This window comes from Leptodactylus fuscus, chromosome 7 (genome assembly GCF_031893055.1).
Source record: "Leptodactylus fuscus isolate aLepFus1 chromosome 7, aLepFus1.hap2, whole genome shotgun sequence".
In the NCBI taxonomy this organism is placed as follows: Eukaryota; Metazoa; Chordata; class Amphibia; order Anura; family Leptodactylidae; genus Leptodactylus; species Leptodactylus fuscus.
In genome coordinates, this window is record NC_134271.1 from 4307449 (window position 1) to 4325704 (window position 18256).

Here is an 18256-nt window from a genome sequence, read left to right on the forward strand (position 1 = left end):
AATATTGTATATAGCAGAGGTCCTCCACTGGTAGGTTATGTCTTATTGTATATAGCAGAGGTCCTCCACTGGTAGGTTATATCTTATTGTATGTAGCAGAGGTCCTCCACTGGTAGGTTATATCTTATTGTATATAGCAGAGGTCCTCCACTGGCAGGTTATATCTTATTGTATATAGCAGAGGTCCTCCACTGGCAGGTTATATCTTATTTTATATAGCAGAGGTCCTCCACTGGTAGGTTATATCTTATTGTATATAGCAGAGGTCCTCCACTGGTAGGTTATATCTTATTGTATATAGCAGAGGTCCTCCACTGGTAGGTTATGTCTTATTGTATATAGCAGAGGTCCTCCACTGGTAGGTTATATCTTATTGTATATAGCAGAGGTCCTCCACTGGTAGGTTATATCTTATTGTATATAGCAGAGGTCCTCCACTGGTAGGTTATATCTTATTGTATATAGCAGAGGTCCTCCACCGGTAGGTTATGTCTTATTGTATATAGCAGAGGTCCTCCACTGGTAGGTTATATCTTATTGTATATAGCAGAGGTCCTCCACTGGTAGGTTATGACCCACATATGTGAATCCATATGGCTGGAGCCTGGAGGATGGCAATGTCTACCGTCAGGTGCAATGTCACCACTGGGGATCACCAATCATCTGCCTTACATGGCTGATATGAGGATGAAATGGGTTCTACATTTGTTTAGTGATCTGATCTGGAGTCTAAATATGTTTAATACATTTTGTTGACTTTTAAAATATATTTTTTAAAAGTTTTCTCACCCTCCTGCCCATCTCCCGAGGGCTTGAAGGTGCAATCAATAGATCGCTATTCCATAAGCTGCAATCCTACAGAATAACCATCTGTGATACAATCCCTAAATGACTATTGATCCCATTCCCTACCCCTGGCAGAGCTCAATAGCCATATTCTATAGTCCTATCAGAGAGGGGCCACTGATCATGGACCATGCGGCCAGCTAACTGTGGTGGCTATGGGACCCCTCCGACCCTGATCGGGCACCATCCACCTATACATGACCCCGGACCTACATGTATTTCAGGTGCCAATAGGAGTTGGAAAAACAAATTACAGGTGGACAACAAAAAACAGACAATAAACTTATTATACAGTGAATGCGACATCAACTCCTAGGGAAAAAGAAATGCAAAAAAACATAATTAAATGTCTGTGTATAATGGAGAAATAATGGAGAAATAATCTGCTTATGGTTATACAGTAAACGCTTCTCCCTATAAAACCTCCTTCTATATATTAAGTGGATTCATGTAAGAAATATCTTTGGTTTTGCAGCCAGAGGAGAATAATTTCATCATTTCCTAATTCCCACCTCAAAGTCTAACACGTCCCCTAAGACAATTATCAGTCTCCAGCAGAGACATTTGCCGGCTTTGGACGCACTTTCACACCTATCCAAACAGGTACCTGAAATGTGTCTCATTACATCCTGGGATTTGTTTGGGCTAAACAAAAAAATTGCAATTCTGAAATTGATGTGAAATGATGAATTTCATGAGAATTGTATGTGGTGAGCAAACATGTCATAGTCATGAAACAATTCGAGATATGTTACCCCTTGGCATTGTATCGCCCCTTATTAGGGTTGAGTGATCGGGATTGGCTGGAAAATGAAATTTCCAGAGTGGCTCAACCCTAAAAGTGACTTTTCCCATAGAGAAGCATTGACTAGGGTTGAGCGATCGGGATCGGGATTGATCGGATCCCGATCGGCAATTGAGCAAATTTCATGATCCAGTGGCTCCCTGACATCTTCTTCCGGCGTCCGGCTGATGTCACGCTCCTCAGTACGCAGTAGAAAAAACACTGCAGAAAAAAATTGCATCAGAAATTCATTATGTCAGTGTTATCCATTATGTGTTTGTTGAGTTTCTGCCCTTGTTATACCTATAGGGAAAGTGTCAGAAATTCTGCAGGTATTATTGACATGCTGTGATTTGCAAAACTCCAAGAGTTTTTGAAAACATACTTTTTTGCAATGCATATCCCATTCACTTTGCAGGTACCGTAAAACTCATAACGTGGACCTTCGGTGTAAAGGGGATTCCCTAAATACAATATGTATCCCCTGTAGCAGACCTACGACTCTCCAGCTGTTGCAAAACTACAACTCCCAGCATGCATACTTGCTCTGCTGTTCTTGGAACTCCCATGGAAGTGAATGGAGCATGATGGGAGTTGTAGTTTCACAGCAGCTGGAGAGCCGAAGGTTCCCTACCGTGGCCATATAGGGTTGAGTGATAGCCCATTGGGAAAGATCGAATCCTGATGGGCGATTGAGCAAATTTCACGATCGTGATAGGGATCGGCTGAAAACTGATCGAAAATCAGATTTGAAATTTCAAGATCGGCTCAACCCTACTGTACAATTAGGGTTGAGTGATCGGGAACGGGAAAGATCGGATCGGCTGGAAAATGAACGGAAATCGGATTTTAAAATCGATCCTGAAATCTCAAGATCGGCTCAACCCTAATCCCCTACCCTGTGGATCCAGGTTTGGGTCCTGATTGTTAGTGGTCCGATTGCTGGGACTGACAAAAACAGGGGACTCCAAACTTGCTGTGCGAACGGAGCATCAGTACATTTGCATGACCATCGCTCTGTTAATATCCGATGGAGTGATAGTCAAGGACAGGAATGCCTCACAAGTGCCCAACACTGCACCCATCACATAAGGGACAAAGCTCCTCTTACTGTTGGTTTTTGGTGGTCCCAGCAGATGACTCCGGTTCAGATCCTCCCACCTGGTGGAATGCAGAAGTGTTGTTTGTAATAAACTCCTTTAAGTAAAATGTTTCCAACAATATCTTTTCTCAACTCTAACAATCTCATGTGAAACATTATAACACTATAAAGATGAACCTCGAATATCTAATCCTTGTAATGACATCACCGGGTGACTTTCTCCGTTATTTGCCATTCTGCACCCCTTGTAATACGATAAATTGGGTTTCCATAAAACATCTATTTTTAATTACATTTTGTCTTCCAGAAAAGCCAACAAAGCTTCTTTTCCCTTGGACATGACCGATGATAGGGATTGCTATTATCATAAATGAATGTGACCTTACACATTACCCTACATGGGGGGGAATCAATAATCCCCATTCTTCCCGATCTGAGCAGCCTCAACATGTTTGCTTATAAGTGGAGCAATTTTCCATGTTCGGCACAAAGAAATATATTGAGAGTATAAAAGTGGTTATTTTATCATGAGTAAAGGTCTTTACAAATGTTCTGCAGATCAAAATGAATGTAATCTGCGCTATTCTACAGTCTGAAAGGCACTTACATGTTTCTCAATAGTACGACGGTTTGTGCACACAAGGAGAAAATGAAGACAGAAATCTTTTCAAGACATTGTATCTTTATTAGCTATTTTAGGTGTTGAAACTTTTTAGAGGTTAAAAGCATTTTTGCACAGTATTCAACTGTTATGTGTAATCCGGCGATAAACTGCGGCTCCATGTGGTCTAAGAGGGACAAAAACGGAAGCCAAATCACATTGTTCTTAGAACATTTAGAGGAGAATTAGTTGCGTTCACCTATATGGGGCAACCGGACAAGAAATCGGTAACAAAACCTTACCTGGATGGACAAAAACTGTATTTTATTAATTAATCACTTTCCAAGCATTGTCATCACTCTTTGTCCCCAGTAGGGCTCATAATTAGGGATCAAGATCAGGAAAGATCAGATCCCGATCAGCAATTGAGCAAATTTCACGACCGGGATCGGCTGGAAAATGATCGAAAATCGGATTTTGAAATCTCAAGATCGGCTCAACCCTACTGTATATATAATATACAATTGGGTTGAGCGATTGGGATTGGGGCAGATCGGATTCCGAGCAAATTTCACAATCGGGATCGGCTGGAAAATGCTCATGGTGTAGAGATCTGGCCTTTCCTTGGAGCCATTTACAGGGCTATTGAAAGGGTTTCATGAGAAATTGCCTTAGTTAATACAAGTAGAAATCTGTAATAGTCACAAAACACAAACTAGATACAGTATATCTGTAATAGGCGCAACATTTTTTTGTAGTATCCTTTTTCCGCCACAAATGGATACTACAATGTAGATGAGAGCTAAGACTAATAGTTTCAGGTTTTATTCATTTAGCTTTTACAGGGAGTCACCAGAGCAATCCCTATAGACCGATAAGAACAGTCATGTAGCTGGGGCTCATGTAAATAACACTTATTGCTTCTATCTAGCTTTTATGCTAATGCTGATATGCTAATGAACCATTTGGTTGCTCTCTTCTCACCAAGGATCTAATCTTTCCTGCAGCCCCTCACTTCCTCCCTGCTATGACGGACATGTGCACTGCCTCGCTCCCTACACTTCAGACTTCCTAATGGTCACTTTATTGATTAGGTTTACTTAGATTATTTAATATTTACTAGTATTTCTAGTAACAAATTGCAGATCTAAACATTGATAAACACCATGGTCACCTCTGCAACGTTGTGTGCCCATTGCATATCTTTTAATAGCATAATTTTTACATTTGTTACAATTTCTTACCATTTATCTTCTGCAGTTTGCAAGTGTTTCTATGCACTGCAAGCTGCTCTGTCCTGTTCTCAGCAAAGTCTGCCATAGAAAAGACCTTAGACCAATGGGACCTTCCACCTCCCTCTTTTGTGCACAAGCCTTTTCTAGGTGTCGAGTGCTTAGTCCAAAACACAGACAGTTTTTCTTATCAGAGTATAGTTCTGTGATGGGAAATCCATAGACAGACAGGACTAGAGAAGAGGATTCCGAAATCCCAAGGAGATTGCAGAAAGCTGCATGTGGGCAAATAAACTGAGTGCACATGGTTAGCAAACTGTGAAAGAGAAAGAAGGAGGACGGAAAGCTGAGTTGTGGCTGCGCAAGAGAGAAAAGATCATGTGACCAATAAAAGTCTGAATGTAGATGACGTTGTGATTTGGAAATAAATGCAACAATGTTTCACTGCAGGGACTTACTAAGACGTGTTTCCTGATCTTTCACTGTGTCCATAGTCTAAATCAATGACTGTTCCTTTACGTTTCCTCCTCCTCTAGGGTCAGATGGCCGAACCTTCAAATACAAGTTCAAATTCCACCGAAGTCGTAAAGAAAGATTCCCAACACGATAAGAACTGTGATTCCCCTCGCAACGTAAGCACATGTCATTTTACCAAAAATCCTGAGCCATGAAGTCCTTTCCCTGCTTTGCCATAGACTGTACAAATGGATGACTTTTGTATTAGACAAACTTTTGCTTCAGTTAAAGACGGAATTCAGGATTAGAAAACCACGGCTCGTTCCAAAAACAGTTCAATGTCTCTCCACAGGTTGTGTTTGGCGTTGCTGCTCAGTTCAATCCATGTCAATGGAATAGAGCTGCAATACCAGTTACAGCCTTTGGCCTGGAGTAGCGCTGTTTCTGGAAGAAAGCAGCCATGTTTCTCTAGTCATGGAAACTCCTTTAACCAACACCAATGTTCAGTCAAAAAGTTTCTCTCGCCTGTTTCCCTTGAGCACAGTGTAAAACATGTTTGTCATGTCAAAAAATACCTCATTGCGTCCAACACTGTATGTCTATAGAAAGGTTTGTAGCCATCGACAGTGTCAAATCTTCATCAGACCTGATTATGTCTGTCATTTGCTGTAAAGGAGATGAGCTGATCTATGCATAGACCATTCATATGGCCGAATCTGTTCTGATCCTCCCACTGGAAATAGTGACACCCCAGGGTTTATTATTGGGGCTCCTTTTGGTCATATAGTTTTATTAAAGCCTTTGTCTTCTGCAGTCTGCATGCATTCTCCTACATTACAGACTCATCAATCCCAATAGTCAATGTTATTACAGTCAAGGCGACTTGTTACCTTTCTTTCTGCTCATCTGAGACCTCACGAAGCCGCCATTCATCAGGAGTGGAGAGGAGGCAATGAGCAGCTTGCAATGTAGGGGAACACATGTGTAATGGCTGCAGAAGATGAACATTTGAGGAAAAATACATTTAATAACTAAATATCAATTACAAAAAGTTATATGGCCAAATATATGTGTATTTAAGTGAGAGAAAATACCAAAAGGTGTCCAAAGAATCACAATTTCAGATGGATCCTATTGAGTTATCATCAGGTCTAAGAGTGATACATAATACAAACCTGCTAATAGTATAGATTCTTCAGCTGAATGTTCCAGGTGGTTTCTCCTGCTTTATCTCCTATTCTTTATATTGGAGTGTTGCCTATTTTTTTTCATCTTGCTTCTTACTTAGATATCCCGCTCCAGATCCTATAAACCTATAGATCACACAGCTCAGTCTTCTCCATCAATCACATTCTGGTTCACTTTGAAAGTCACTTAAACAAATAGGTAAATGGAAAAAGAATCAAATTGATAAAATAAACATAGAAAAGAATATTAAACAGATTGTCTATGAAGATAATGATTAGGATTAACATAATGTATTTGTCTCTAAAATATAGAACCATGTTACTGTTATATGGAAAGGTCCAGGCTGGTTCTAGGGCTCCCGACTATACAGATGTGACCAGACTGATTGGTTTTCCAGTGTAGTTGTCTAACCCAATATCTCATGAAACTGATTCAACCCAATATGATCAGAAAAGCTTTGAAATTCGCCCCTTCATGGCGCCCCGAACAGAGTGGCCACAAGTAGGATAAATGGCATAAGTCTTTGTATTATCTCTTAGGTCACTTAGGACTTGTAGATATCTAGTCAAGAGGACAGGTAAGAGAGGACATACATGTACATGAACATGTCTATAGTGCTCCGGACTGTATGTTCACACTTGCCAGACAATTGGCTCCAACTTCCATACATTTGAATGATCTGTATCTGCATGTGCATGGATTGTTACAAATCACATTCAGATCTATGGAACAAGAAATGGCTGCAAAAAATAACTGGCATCCAGTTATTGTAAAGGGACTACTAAGTGACTAGACATGTAGCCTGCGGTGATAAGGAACATGATGTATTCCCTATATATAGGGGAAGAGCAGAATGTGGTGACATGAGAACAGATTGTTCTTATAGTTCTATTACTAAATCATCGGAGCCACCATAAGGTTCACAATAAATGCACAATCAATAGTCAAAACACCTGACTCCAATAAATGTGTCTCCTCTGATTCCTGGCCCATCTTTTCAGAATTATTTAGTACAATGTACTGGGAAGCTGTAAAAAAAAAAAAAAAAAAAAAAAAAAAATCAAATTGAGCCATTTTCTTACGTTTTTTTGCTTTTATGGGGTTAACTTCCATCTTATGTATATTGTGTGGGTCACTATGATCATCACGATACTAAATTTATATAGTTTTTGTTATGTTTAAATAAATTTACAAAAATTCAACAGTTTTAAAAATTGCAAAAATTTTGGTCCGTTGCCGTAATCCAACTCCCATCACCTAAGTCTATTTCCATTTTTCCACTTATAGAGCTGTGTAAGGTGTCTTTAGTTGTTAGGGGCATTGTAGGTTTTAGTTGTACCCTTTTGGGGAACGTATGTTTGTTTATTTTTATTTTTTTTTGGTGAGAGGTAAAACATCAATTCAGCCATGTTGATATCTTCTGTTATGGCATCGTAGTTCAGAAATTCTGATTTACATTTATTTATTTTGATACGTTAACTAGGGCAATAAGATATTTAGAATTTTTATGTTTATTTTTATTTTAATACCCCCTAGGAGTTTTGAACCCTGGGGTTTGGTGGCCCATACACTATGCTGCAATGCGAATGTGGGATTTGAGGAGTTAAATGCATGCTATCACGGTATTGCCGTGGTCGGATACTTCTTGTTCTGGAACATTCCATATTATTACAGGGCTAAATGGAGTCTGCCATCAGCAAAATACCTTCTAAGCCACTTACCTGGTTATCTGGGAGTTAATAGTAACCGGGTGGAAATATCCTTTTAAGTGAAAATGTTGCAAAAAATATAAATTTTTAATCCATTTGCAAATTAGATGATTTTTTTTTTTTTTGCTGGCAGACTCCATTTAATGAAGTATTATGCATTTATTGTGAATGCCTGTCATTCCTTTTGTGACAAATATTTTATGTTTATTTTACTTATTTTTTTAAAGTCATTTTTTAAAGTGAACCTGCAATTTAAATTGGAAAAAATGGCTACAATTAAATTTCAGAAATAAGAATCTAAAATGTCAAAAATTAACAGCATGTTGCGATTTTCCTGACCATTGACCGACATAATACTGAGCAATACCGTATCTCCACATGAGATCTAGTAACAACGTCATCCTGTGTCACCATGTTTGTTATTGCATTGAGAACTGAACAGAAATGTCTGTAATTGTATCAAGCACACAAAATACCATGAGATGAGAAGATGAAATCCCCGTTTTTTAGCTAGGATGTACTTTGTATTTCGATAATGCTCCTGTATGTCACATGGTGTACTGTGTACATCATAATATGTATATACAATTCTTATGTTACAATGAACTTGTACATAGTATTTGTATTTTGCATTTTCTGTAATTTCCTTTCCTTAGACTTATGGAGCCTATGTATAGTGGAAGCCTTGGCGCGGGGGCTCCCATTGCAACTGTTTATGTCATGTTGTAGGTAACTCTTGGATTGTCTGTATTTTATACTAATTGCTTGTGTTCTATTTAAATAAATATCTTCATATTCTGCTGCATTTTATTTCATTGGGAAATCATATTCAGCCTTAGAGTCAGGAGTTTATGCAATGCAAACACAATACATTGCGGGCAATTTGCAAGATTGGTGTAAAAGTGGTGCATTTTTAGCACCAAAGATGTTCCATATTAAGTTTATATTATAAGTAGGGCCCATGTTCTCCAGATAGGTGGTAGAACCTGCGATCAGAAGCTTTCCCATCAGACATTTATACTATCTAGATATATCATACCTATCTGATTGGAAAGTCTCTGATTCCAGAAAACAGTCATCAGAAGATGAAATTTCTACTTTGGTGTTCTGGTAGCCGTCGAGGCTATATGATAAGATAAGATAATCCTTTAATAGTCCCACAGTGGGGAAATTTCAGTATGTTACAGCAGCCTAGTAATACAGATACAGGATAATACACAGTAATACGTAGTCTTATCCCTGGCCATACTTTCCTTCTATGGAGATGATAAAGAAGTGTGGATGGAAACAAATGCCTTCTATATTTGTAACCAAAGTATAAGATACGCCCATAGGATCCCCATTGCCAGGTACTATGTAAACAACAATATACAAGGGTATGGCTGGAGCCGGAGCCTCTCTGTTGTGCCACAGCCCTTGTAAAATTCCACTATCTCAGCAGATCCACAACCTAAACTGGAACAGAACGGCAGGATACTTATCCCCATGTCTTTCTACAAGATGAGAAACATGCAGAAAATCCTGCAGATTGGTGACAGTGAAGGGGGGGTTATCTCCTGTATACCTTCGATTTACTAGGTTTAGTGTTCCTTTAATGCTTTTAGACTATTACCTCTCGGAGATGAATGATACTGTATAGACTGATAGAAAACACAAAGTATTCATGCATTAGTAACATACAAACCACAGAGACAAATACTGTACACTGAGACTTGATGGACTAATGTCTTTATCCAACCTCATCTACTATGTAACTATGTAAGTCCCCCACTCCATTCCATAGAATTCTACGGGCAACAACAGTCACCTGAGCCTTCAATAAGCTGATGATCCATCCAGTCTCTATTATACATAAGCAGATCCGAACCCCTTGAAACGTATAAAACAATGCTTGGCAACATTACGTACAGGAGAAACACCGACGGGTGGGATTCTCTTCTGTGAAGCCACATTTGGCAGCCCTCAACTCTGCTCTGTTTCTGCCCTTTTGCAACTTGCAGAACTTATTCTTGGCCAATTGATATGGGGCAAACCTCAAAAACTAAACCCTGTTTTCCTTGTGTGGTTTGTAGAGGATAACCGGCACCTTTTTTTATAATATTCAGAGCTCAGCTTTCATTTTAAAAGAGCAGCTTAAAAGTGAACGAGGTCCATCGTCTTCTTCCCGGCTGGTCACAATGTATTATTATATTATTCAGATACATGGAGGTGCAGACACAATAAAACCTACTGATACTCATGTTTCCTCACCTGTCCTGGGCATCCGGTCTTCTTTCTTAGTATTTATTCTTCACATTGGCCCATACCTGACCTCTGAGACCAAGTTACAACCTTGATAATAACCCTGGGGCATGTGACAAGATGTCGGAAGAGCGGCCACCCAATAGGGTAGGGTAGGGTGGGTTTTTTGTTGGCGCCTCCCTGGACCTCTGCGTATTATACTGTGGGGTCTGAAGGAACCCCAGAGTGTAATAATAGCACTTCCAGTTTGGACTGAACAAACCAAAACCTATGGGAAAACCTCATGAATATTCACCAAACAAATAGTGTAAAATTTGGCCATCGTTGCTTAAGAGCAAACCTCGATTCCTTTGAGTTACCTCCAAGGAATTTACATGTACAACATGTTACAGAGTAACGAGATCACTAGATCTGAAGCCATACCGAGGGTCAGTTCTGTGGATGTTAAAGATTGGGGATAAACAGAAATATGGGGCATCTATCAGTGAGTTCAATATTATTTGATGAAGTGGTGAACCCACCGATGGGCAGGGACATAAAATGAGAAATGAGAATCTATGGACTTAATAGACGTAGAGGGTTTATAGAACTGATGTCAAGACATTGCCGAAACAAAACAAAAAAGTATCAAACTTCATGTCTAGTGTGCAGTTTTAATGTTAAGTGTTAAGTTAAATTTTGCTGCATCTATCTGGCTTCTTTCACATTGTAGGGCAAACAAGGCAACATGTTAACTAGAAGTTTATGAGCCAAGATTGTTCCTTGATACAGAGTTATCCCTCCCGTCTCCCAAGCCATACATGAGGCTTCTGAAGAAGGGCTCGGCCCCGGATAGGATTGGGAATCTACATAGAGTTTCTTTCCTATTGTCACTGCAACATCCTTAAACATGGTAGTCAGAACTAGGCTAAGTGTGGAGATTTTCAGCAAAATGAGGTCAACTATGGAGGCATGTGGTCATATAAATAGAGATGAGCGAACAGTGTTCTATCGAACACATGTTCGATCGGATATCAGGGTGTTCGCCATGTTCGAATCGAATCGAACACCGCGTGGTAAAGTGCGCCAAAATTCGATTCCCCTCCCACCTTCCCTGGCGCCTTTTTTGTACCAATAACAGCGCAGGGGAGGTGGGACAGGAACTACGACACCGGGGGCATTGAAAAAAATTGGAAAAAGTCATTGGCTGCCGAAATCAGGTGACCTCCATTTTAGACGAATAGTGGATTTCAAATCCGGGTCATATGAGAATGTGAACTTTGTGACTATGAGACAGGGATAGCTGTACAGGCAGGGATAGCTAGGGATAACCTTTATTTAGGGGGGAATGTTATTAAAAATAACTTTTTGGGGCTCTATCGGGTGTGTAATTATGATTTTTGTGAGATAAACTTTTTCCCATAGGGATGCATTGGCCAGCGCTGATTGGCCAGAGTACGGAACTCGACCAATCAGCGCTGGCTCTGCTGGAGGAGGCGGAGTCTAAGATCGCTCCACACCAGTCTCCATTCAGGTCCGACCTTAGACTCCGCCTCCTCCAGCAGAGCCAGCGCTGATTGGCCGAATTCCGTACTCTGGCCAATCAGCACTGGCTAATGCATTGTATTGGCGTGATGAAGCAGTGCTGAATGTGTGTGCTTAGCACACACATTCAGCTCTACTTCATCGGGCTAATAGAATGCATTGGCCAATCAGCGCTGGCCAATGCATTCTATTAGCGTGAACTGAGATTGCACAGGGGTTCTAGTGCACCCTCGGCTCTGCTACATCAGATTGCTACATCTGATGTAGCAGTGCCGAGTGTGCATCAGATGTGTAGTTGAGCAAAACTGACTCAGCACTGCTAAGTCTCTGCATTCGCATAGGAATGCATAGGCCAGCCTTCGGCCAATCAGCGCTGGCTCTGCGGGAGGAGGCGGAGTCTAAGGTCGGACCTGAATGGAGACTGGTGTGGAGCGATCTTAGACTCCGCCTCCTCCAGCACAGCCAGCGCTGATTGGTCGAGTTCCGTACTCTGGCCAATCAGCACTGGCCAATGCATTTCTATGGGGAAAAGTTAGCTTGCGAAAATCGCAAACTGACAGGGATTTCCATGAAATAAAATGACTTTTATGCCCCCAGACATGCTTCCCCTGCTGTCCCAGTGTCATTCCAGGGTGTTGGTATCATTTCCTGGGGTGTCATAGTGGACTTGGTGACCCTCCAGACACGAATTTGGGTTTCCCCCTTAACGAGTTTATGTTCCCCATAGACTATAATGGGGTTCGAAACCCATTCGAACACTCGAACAGTGAGCGGCTGTTCGAATCGAATTTCGAACCTCGAACATTTTAGTGTTCGCTCATCTCTACATATAAACCTTGGTCAGGATGGAGGATAGAACAGGAATCTTTGCTCTGGAGCCCTTTTACTTCCATGTTGACCCCAGTGCTAAAATTCATCTTCATACAGCAGAAATGCAAAACATGGGATAGACCAATAGAGGACGACTGGATCGGTCTATGCACATAGGTTTGCATGGGAGCTGTATACACAAAACATGGCCAATAGTGTACCTACCATGGAGGAAGGGGTTAGGCAGAATGTCTACGTCATTTTCGATCACTGGAATGATAAACTATTCTTCATGTGCTCATAAGCTTTGAATGAAAGTGACCCCCTTGTAACAGCCCATGGGGTAGATATGGACACTTTGTTATGACATGTTGCATTTTGGAGTTCTGTACAAGGGTTTGGCTTAATCCCACGTTTTGGATGAACTTTTTCATGGCTTTTGTTACCTTTGCACAATCTCTGGAGTTCGATTTCCCATCCTTGTTACCGTCCATAGCTGTGTGTAATGGGAGCTATAGAAATGGTCTCTTGTATATGTGTATATATATATATTAACTGTTTATATCCTGTAATAATTGTATATATTTTATATGAAATGTAAATATAGAGTCCGGGGTCTGGTCTGCAACCTCTTATGTGACAAACGTGATACGGTAAATTACTGCTTTGTATGCTGTATAAAAAAATCTATTAAAATTTCACATGTCTGATCAAATGATGTCTGAGATGTGATGTTTCTGTAATGGTAAGAACCGCACCTGATAGAAGACCTGCCATGTCAAGGAAAAGTTATAGGCACGCCTAGTGATTTACAGTAATACTAATATACTCTCCAGCTGTTGTAACACTATAACCCCCAGCGTGTCGTCACAGCCTGCCGCGACCAGGGTATGCTAGGGGTCGTAGTTTCTAGATAACTGGTAGACAAAAAGAGGTAGATTTATCATTGCCTTGTGCAGTGGCATAACTAGGAACAGCGGGGCCCCGTGGCGAACCTTGGAAATGCCCCCCCCCCCCCCGACTGACACCGAAGACCCTGAACAACCCCCCCCCCGCATTCCTGCATGCATTATTATGCCCCATAGTTGCCCCTGTACACAGCATTATACCCCATAGTGGCCCCATCACCCAGTATTATGCCCCATAGTTGCCCATGCACACAGCATTATACCCCATAGTGGCCCCATAACCCAGTATTATGCTCCATAGTGGCCCCATAACCCAGTATTATGCCCCATAGTGGCCCCATAACCCAGTATTATGCCCTATAGTGGCCCCTGCACACAGTATTATCCTCCATTGTGGACACCCATTAACAATTTTCAGACCCCAGAGTATAATAATTGGAGACCGAGAGGGGGATACAAACATAAACACTGTTACTTATCTATCCCTGCACACCCCGCTGTCGGCTATCTTCAATGATGTCAGGGACGTCATGTGACCGGGGGCCTGCGACACAATGCAAAAGGATGCAGGCCCCGGTCATGTGACGTCTGAGACGTCACAAAAGTAGGCCCCGAAACCTTCGTGGAGCTTGGAGAGGTGAGTAACAGTGTATGTTATGTTCGCTTACCTCTCCCGGGCCTCCGATCATTATACTCGGGTTCTGAAAAGACCCCTGAGTATAATAATGATGTTTGTGGGGCCCGTGGTGTCACTTACCGATCCCGGCCCCTGGAGTAACTCTAGCCGGTAGCGGCCGATTAAAAAAAAATGCAGCAGTAGCGGCTGTCGCCCCCTAATGTCCCGGTCCCTGTGGCAGCCGCCTCCGCTGCTTCCCTGGTAGTTACGCCACTGGCCTTGTGTATAAGTTCTCTGATATATAAGGCATAATAAGTCACAAAGTTTTCGATTGAATTGTTTTTTAGTCAAAAATTTGCAACTTTTTCTGTTTTGAGCTGCCCTCACTACTTTCCTAGAAGAGACATGGACAAGTCCTAGCCATATTTGCAATCCGCTAGCCCAGTTTACTGGTATAAATGATGCCTGACCTATAGGCCATCTATAATATGGAGTACAACCCTGCTGGAGAAGGATTTTGTCCGTCCGTCTTGCTACAAAGTGGATTTAGCAGCATTTACAAGCACTTTTCCTCTTCACCATCGTTCCATTACGTTCGGGTTCAGTACAGCCCAGATAATGTGAGACGATTAGACTAAATCTTCAGACAACCAATGTCTTTATCTACTGGGTGAATATCTGATAACACGGAGGCAGCAGATAAGATAGGGCGACTAGAAGTCTAGCAAAATATATTAACGACGACAAAAAGAGACTAAAAAATATTAAAAACAAACAAGAAGTAAGCCGCACGGACACGGCGCAGCGCGTGTAGCAGTCAGCGCGATCACACCAAGCCCAAATTGTCTGACCTTTCCTTACATCCATCAGGAACACGCCGCAAACTGGAGGTAAATCTACGTGACCTTCTCAGACATCACATCAGAATTCTTCGGTCTTCCGCCTCTCTTAAGGTTTGTAAAGAACTGTAAAATGTCAGAGATAAATAGGGAGATTGTTTTTGAAATGATTGATCTGTAAACTCATCGCTTGTTTTCTTCATTTCCAGTAGACCATAAAGTAATCCGAGGTTCACCTCAATAAGCTGACATTAAGGGAAATCGGGAAACACACGGCAAAATATCACATTGCTTTTATGGTGTTTATAGAAGAGCGAAGGAAGATGTAAGGAATTACTTAGAATGTGGCGTCCGTGGAGTCGCTCGAAGATTCCGGTTCTCAATGACCAATCGTAAGAGCAACCACCAAGCACTGTAGGAAACATAGAGTGTGCTGCGCATGCGCAGTACGCTTGTGCAGTTCTCTACAAGAAAATGGTGCTCAGGCATACACAGTAGCGCTCAGAATGGAGTGTTGCTGCGCATGTACAGGATTGGAAGCACCAGGAGCGAAACAATAGAGGATGTAGTCGGCACAACAAGTGTGGAGGAGGAGATCTTTTGGAGTGCAAGCAACGGAGGGGCGTTATAGAGGTATGACGTGAAGGGTGCTTGCCGGCCCTGGGGAATGCCCAGGGTGCTCAGTGAGCCATATCATTTTTATCGATTTTTACTAAAAACAGAGGGGGGCTCTTTGGAAGTACTGGAGGCAGCACCTGAATAGCCATTTTAAAGGCTATAGGTCAAAATCCATTTTCTGAATGATAGAACCCCTTTAAGGCTAGGTTCACATCTGCGATCAATGACCACTCGGGGATTCTGTCTACCATTCCGCTTGAGAGAAAAGTCCCATTATGGTCTATGGGGTCCACAGGTTTCCTGTAACTGCTTTTTAAGAAAATTGAGTTTACGTTGTAGGGGTCCCTGAGCAGACCTGAAGAATGGAAATCTCAATGCAGGTGTGAACCTTGTGCTAGATAAATGTAAAAATGTATACAGTAACTTGACAAAATGTATACAGTAACTTGACAAAATGTATACAGTAACTTGACAAAATGTATACAGTAACTTGACATTTCAGCATCAGAAAACTTAGCGAGCGGCATTAAAGGGAAAACTCACTACCTGGGTTTTGGTGAAAGACTCCCTTTAGAATTGCTAGCCACATACCTGCACGGTCCCCTCGTCACCATTGACTGTACAGAGTCAACAAACTCTAATACTTTTTCCAAAACAAGGCTCCTGCACTATCACGAGACCTCTTTTTAAGATTTTTCTCGGAGGCAAAAATAGTGACTAGAGTTGAGCTGATCTTGAGATTTCAGGATGGAAACATAACTAGAACATAATGTACAAGAGTGGTAAATGGTGGAGGTCTCAGACGTGTGCCCCATGTTTCCTCCATATCATCTATTCCTCAGTATACGGATTTATTCTCTTTTTTAGCTCGGCCACTAACTACAATATCTGCTATTTTTCCAGTACATCCCATGTCAGTATTTAATGAGTTACCTTAACTTGCCTGGGGGTTCCAGCGTCGCCGTGCCCTGCAGCCCCTTCTCCGTGATACACAATTTACACTTAATTAGAGCTCCGTTCTTTCCATAATTAAGCTTCCATTTGCTTGTAATGAATCTCTTCTATTTTTTGCTAATTGTTACATTGTTATGGCTGCTGTCTACAAATTTTTTTTTTAAAGTACTGAGAAACTTTACTTAGAACATTGTAATAAATGGGCTTGTTTATTTCTATAATTAATGTACCGCAAAGGAGGTGGAGGACTAAAGGGCAGTGGGAGTTATGTATTAAGTGTAGGAAAAGGCAATTCTAGCATGTAATTTTCCCCTGAAACATCAATTTAGTCTACATCTCCTACTGTCAGTGTCTGGCTGTGTCTTGCGTAGGCTTCGGTGCTGTTAACATTACTGTGGTTTAAAAGAAAACTACTCGTTTTTGAAGAGTTGCAAAAAGTTAAAGGGCAACATAATAACACAGTAAGTATTAAAATATTCATTCCGGTATATGCTGATGTTATAGTCTCTTATATTAAGTTAGTTCATTCCAACCTTCTAAAAGCAAAATTGGCTGGCGCCAATGACATTGTCCATGTGATAGTTGACGGAATGTCTTCAAGGTTCCACAATCGAGGCTTTGGTTCGGGGGCTTTAGGTCTAATGTTGGCCAGATCATTGTCAACCGCAACGACATTTTTGTAAGCTGACCATAAAGAAAGCTTGGGCTGTTGGCTTTCAACTCCCTGATCCAATTCTTTACTTCTTTTGCTGGTTTGATCCGGACCAGTTTTCTCATTTCTAGTCACAATGTTAACACCAATGGAGTATAAAAGTACCTTAAGTCGTGGTCAGTAGAAGATTGGATGTAAGCCCATTATAAACTTCCATCCATAATTCTTACCCAGCTCTAGCCCATGAAGATATCAGACACTTGGATTATCTTAAATATTTCCAGTTTACATCTTTGTAAATAGCTTATGTGTAAGTGTCAGAATATGGAACGTATTGTGTGTTTGTGAAGGCTACATATTGTGTAGAAGAACCTCGGGGAAATTAAATCACTTGTTTCAGGTCACAGATTTCTGACATGTAACATGTTCTGGCTGTGAAACATGGTTGACCCTTTCTGAACTTCATAAGGTAGCGGACTATTGTCAACAGGCAATGAAATAGAAGGTTGGTTGTATTTCACAGTGACATTGAGGACGTAAAACTAAGATCTATAGAAAAGAGTTAGGGATGAAAGAATATTAATTTACTGCAGAGCTTTGTATTCAACGAATTGTAAGAGAAGTGGAATAAAAAGAACAGTTTAAGGGAACTCAGACATCGCCCCCACTAGTAAGGAAACTCAGACATCGCCCCCACTAGTAAGGAAACTCAGACATCGCCCCCACTAGTAAGGGAACTCAGACATCGCCCCCACTAGTAAGGGAACTCAGACATCGCCCCCACTACTAAGGGAACTCAGACATCGCCCCCACTGGTAAGGGAACTCAGTCATTGCCCCCACTAGTATGGGAACTCAGACATCGCCCTCAATAGTAAGGGAACTCAGACATTGGCCTAACTAGTAAGGGAACTCAGACATCGCCCCCGCTAGTAAGGGAACTCAGACATCGCCCCCGCTAGTAAGGGAACTCAGACATCGCCTCCAATAGTAATGGAACTCAGACATCACCCCCACTAGTAAGGGAACTCAGACATCATCCCCACTAGTAAGGGAACTCAGACATCGCCCTCACTAGTAAGGGAACTCAGACATCGTCCTCACTAGTAAGGGAACTCAGACATCGTCCTCACTAGTAAGGGAACTCAGACATCATCCCCACTAGTAAGGGAACTCA

The 18256-nt window shown here is 41.5% G+C and overlaps 1 protein-coding gene across 1 annotated transcript in view; it reads left to right on the forward strand.

Moving 5' to 3' along the window:
* LUZP2 (leucine zipper protein 2) overlaps positions 1-18256 on the forward strand; it is a 323103-nt gene that overhangs the window by 294905 nt on the left and 9942 nt on the right. The window contains exon 10 of the mRNA XM_075280836.1: positions 5102-5197. Coding sequence (XP_075136937.1) covers positions 5102-5197 — 96 coding nt within the window. The remainder of the gene's footprint in view (positions 1-5101; positions 5198-18256) is intronic.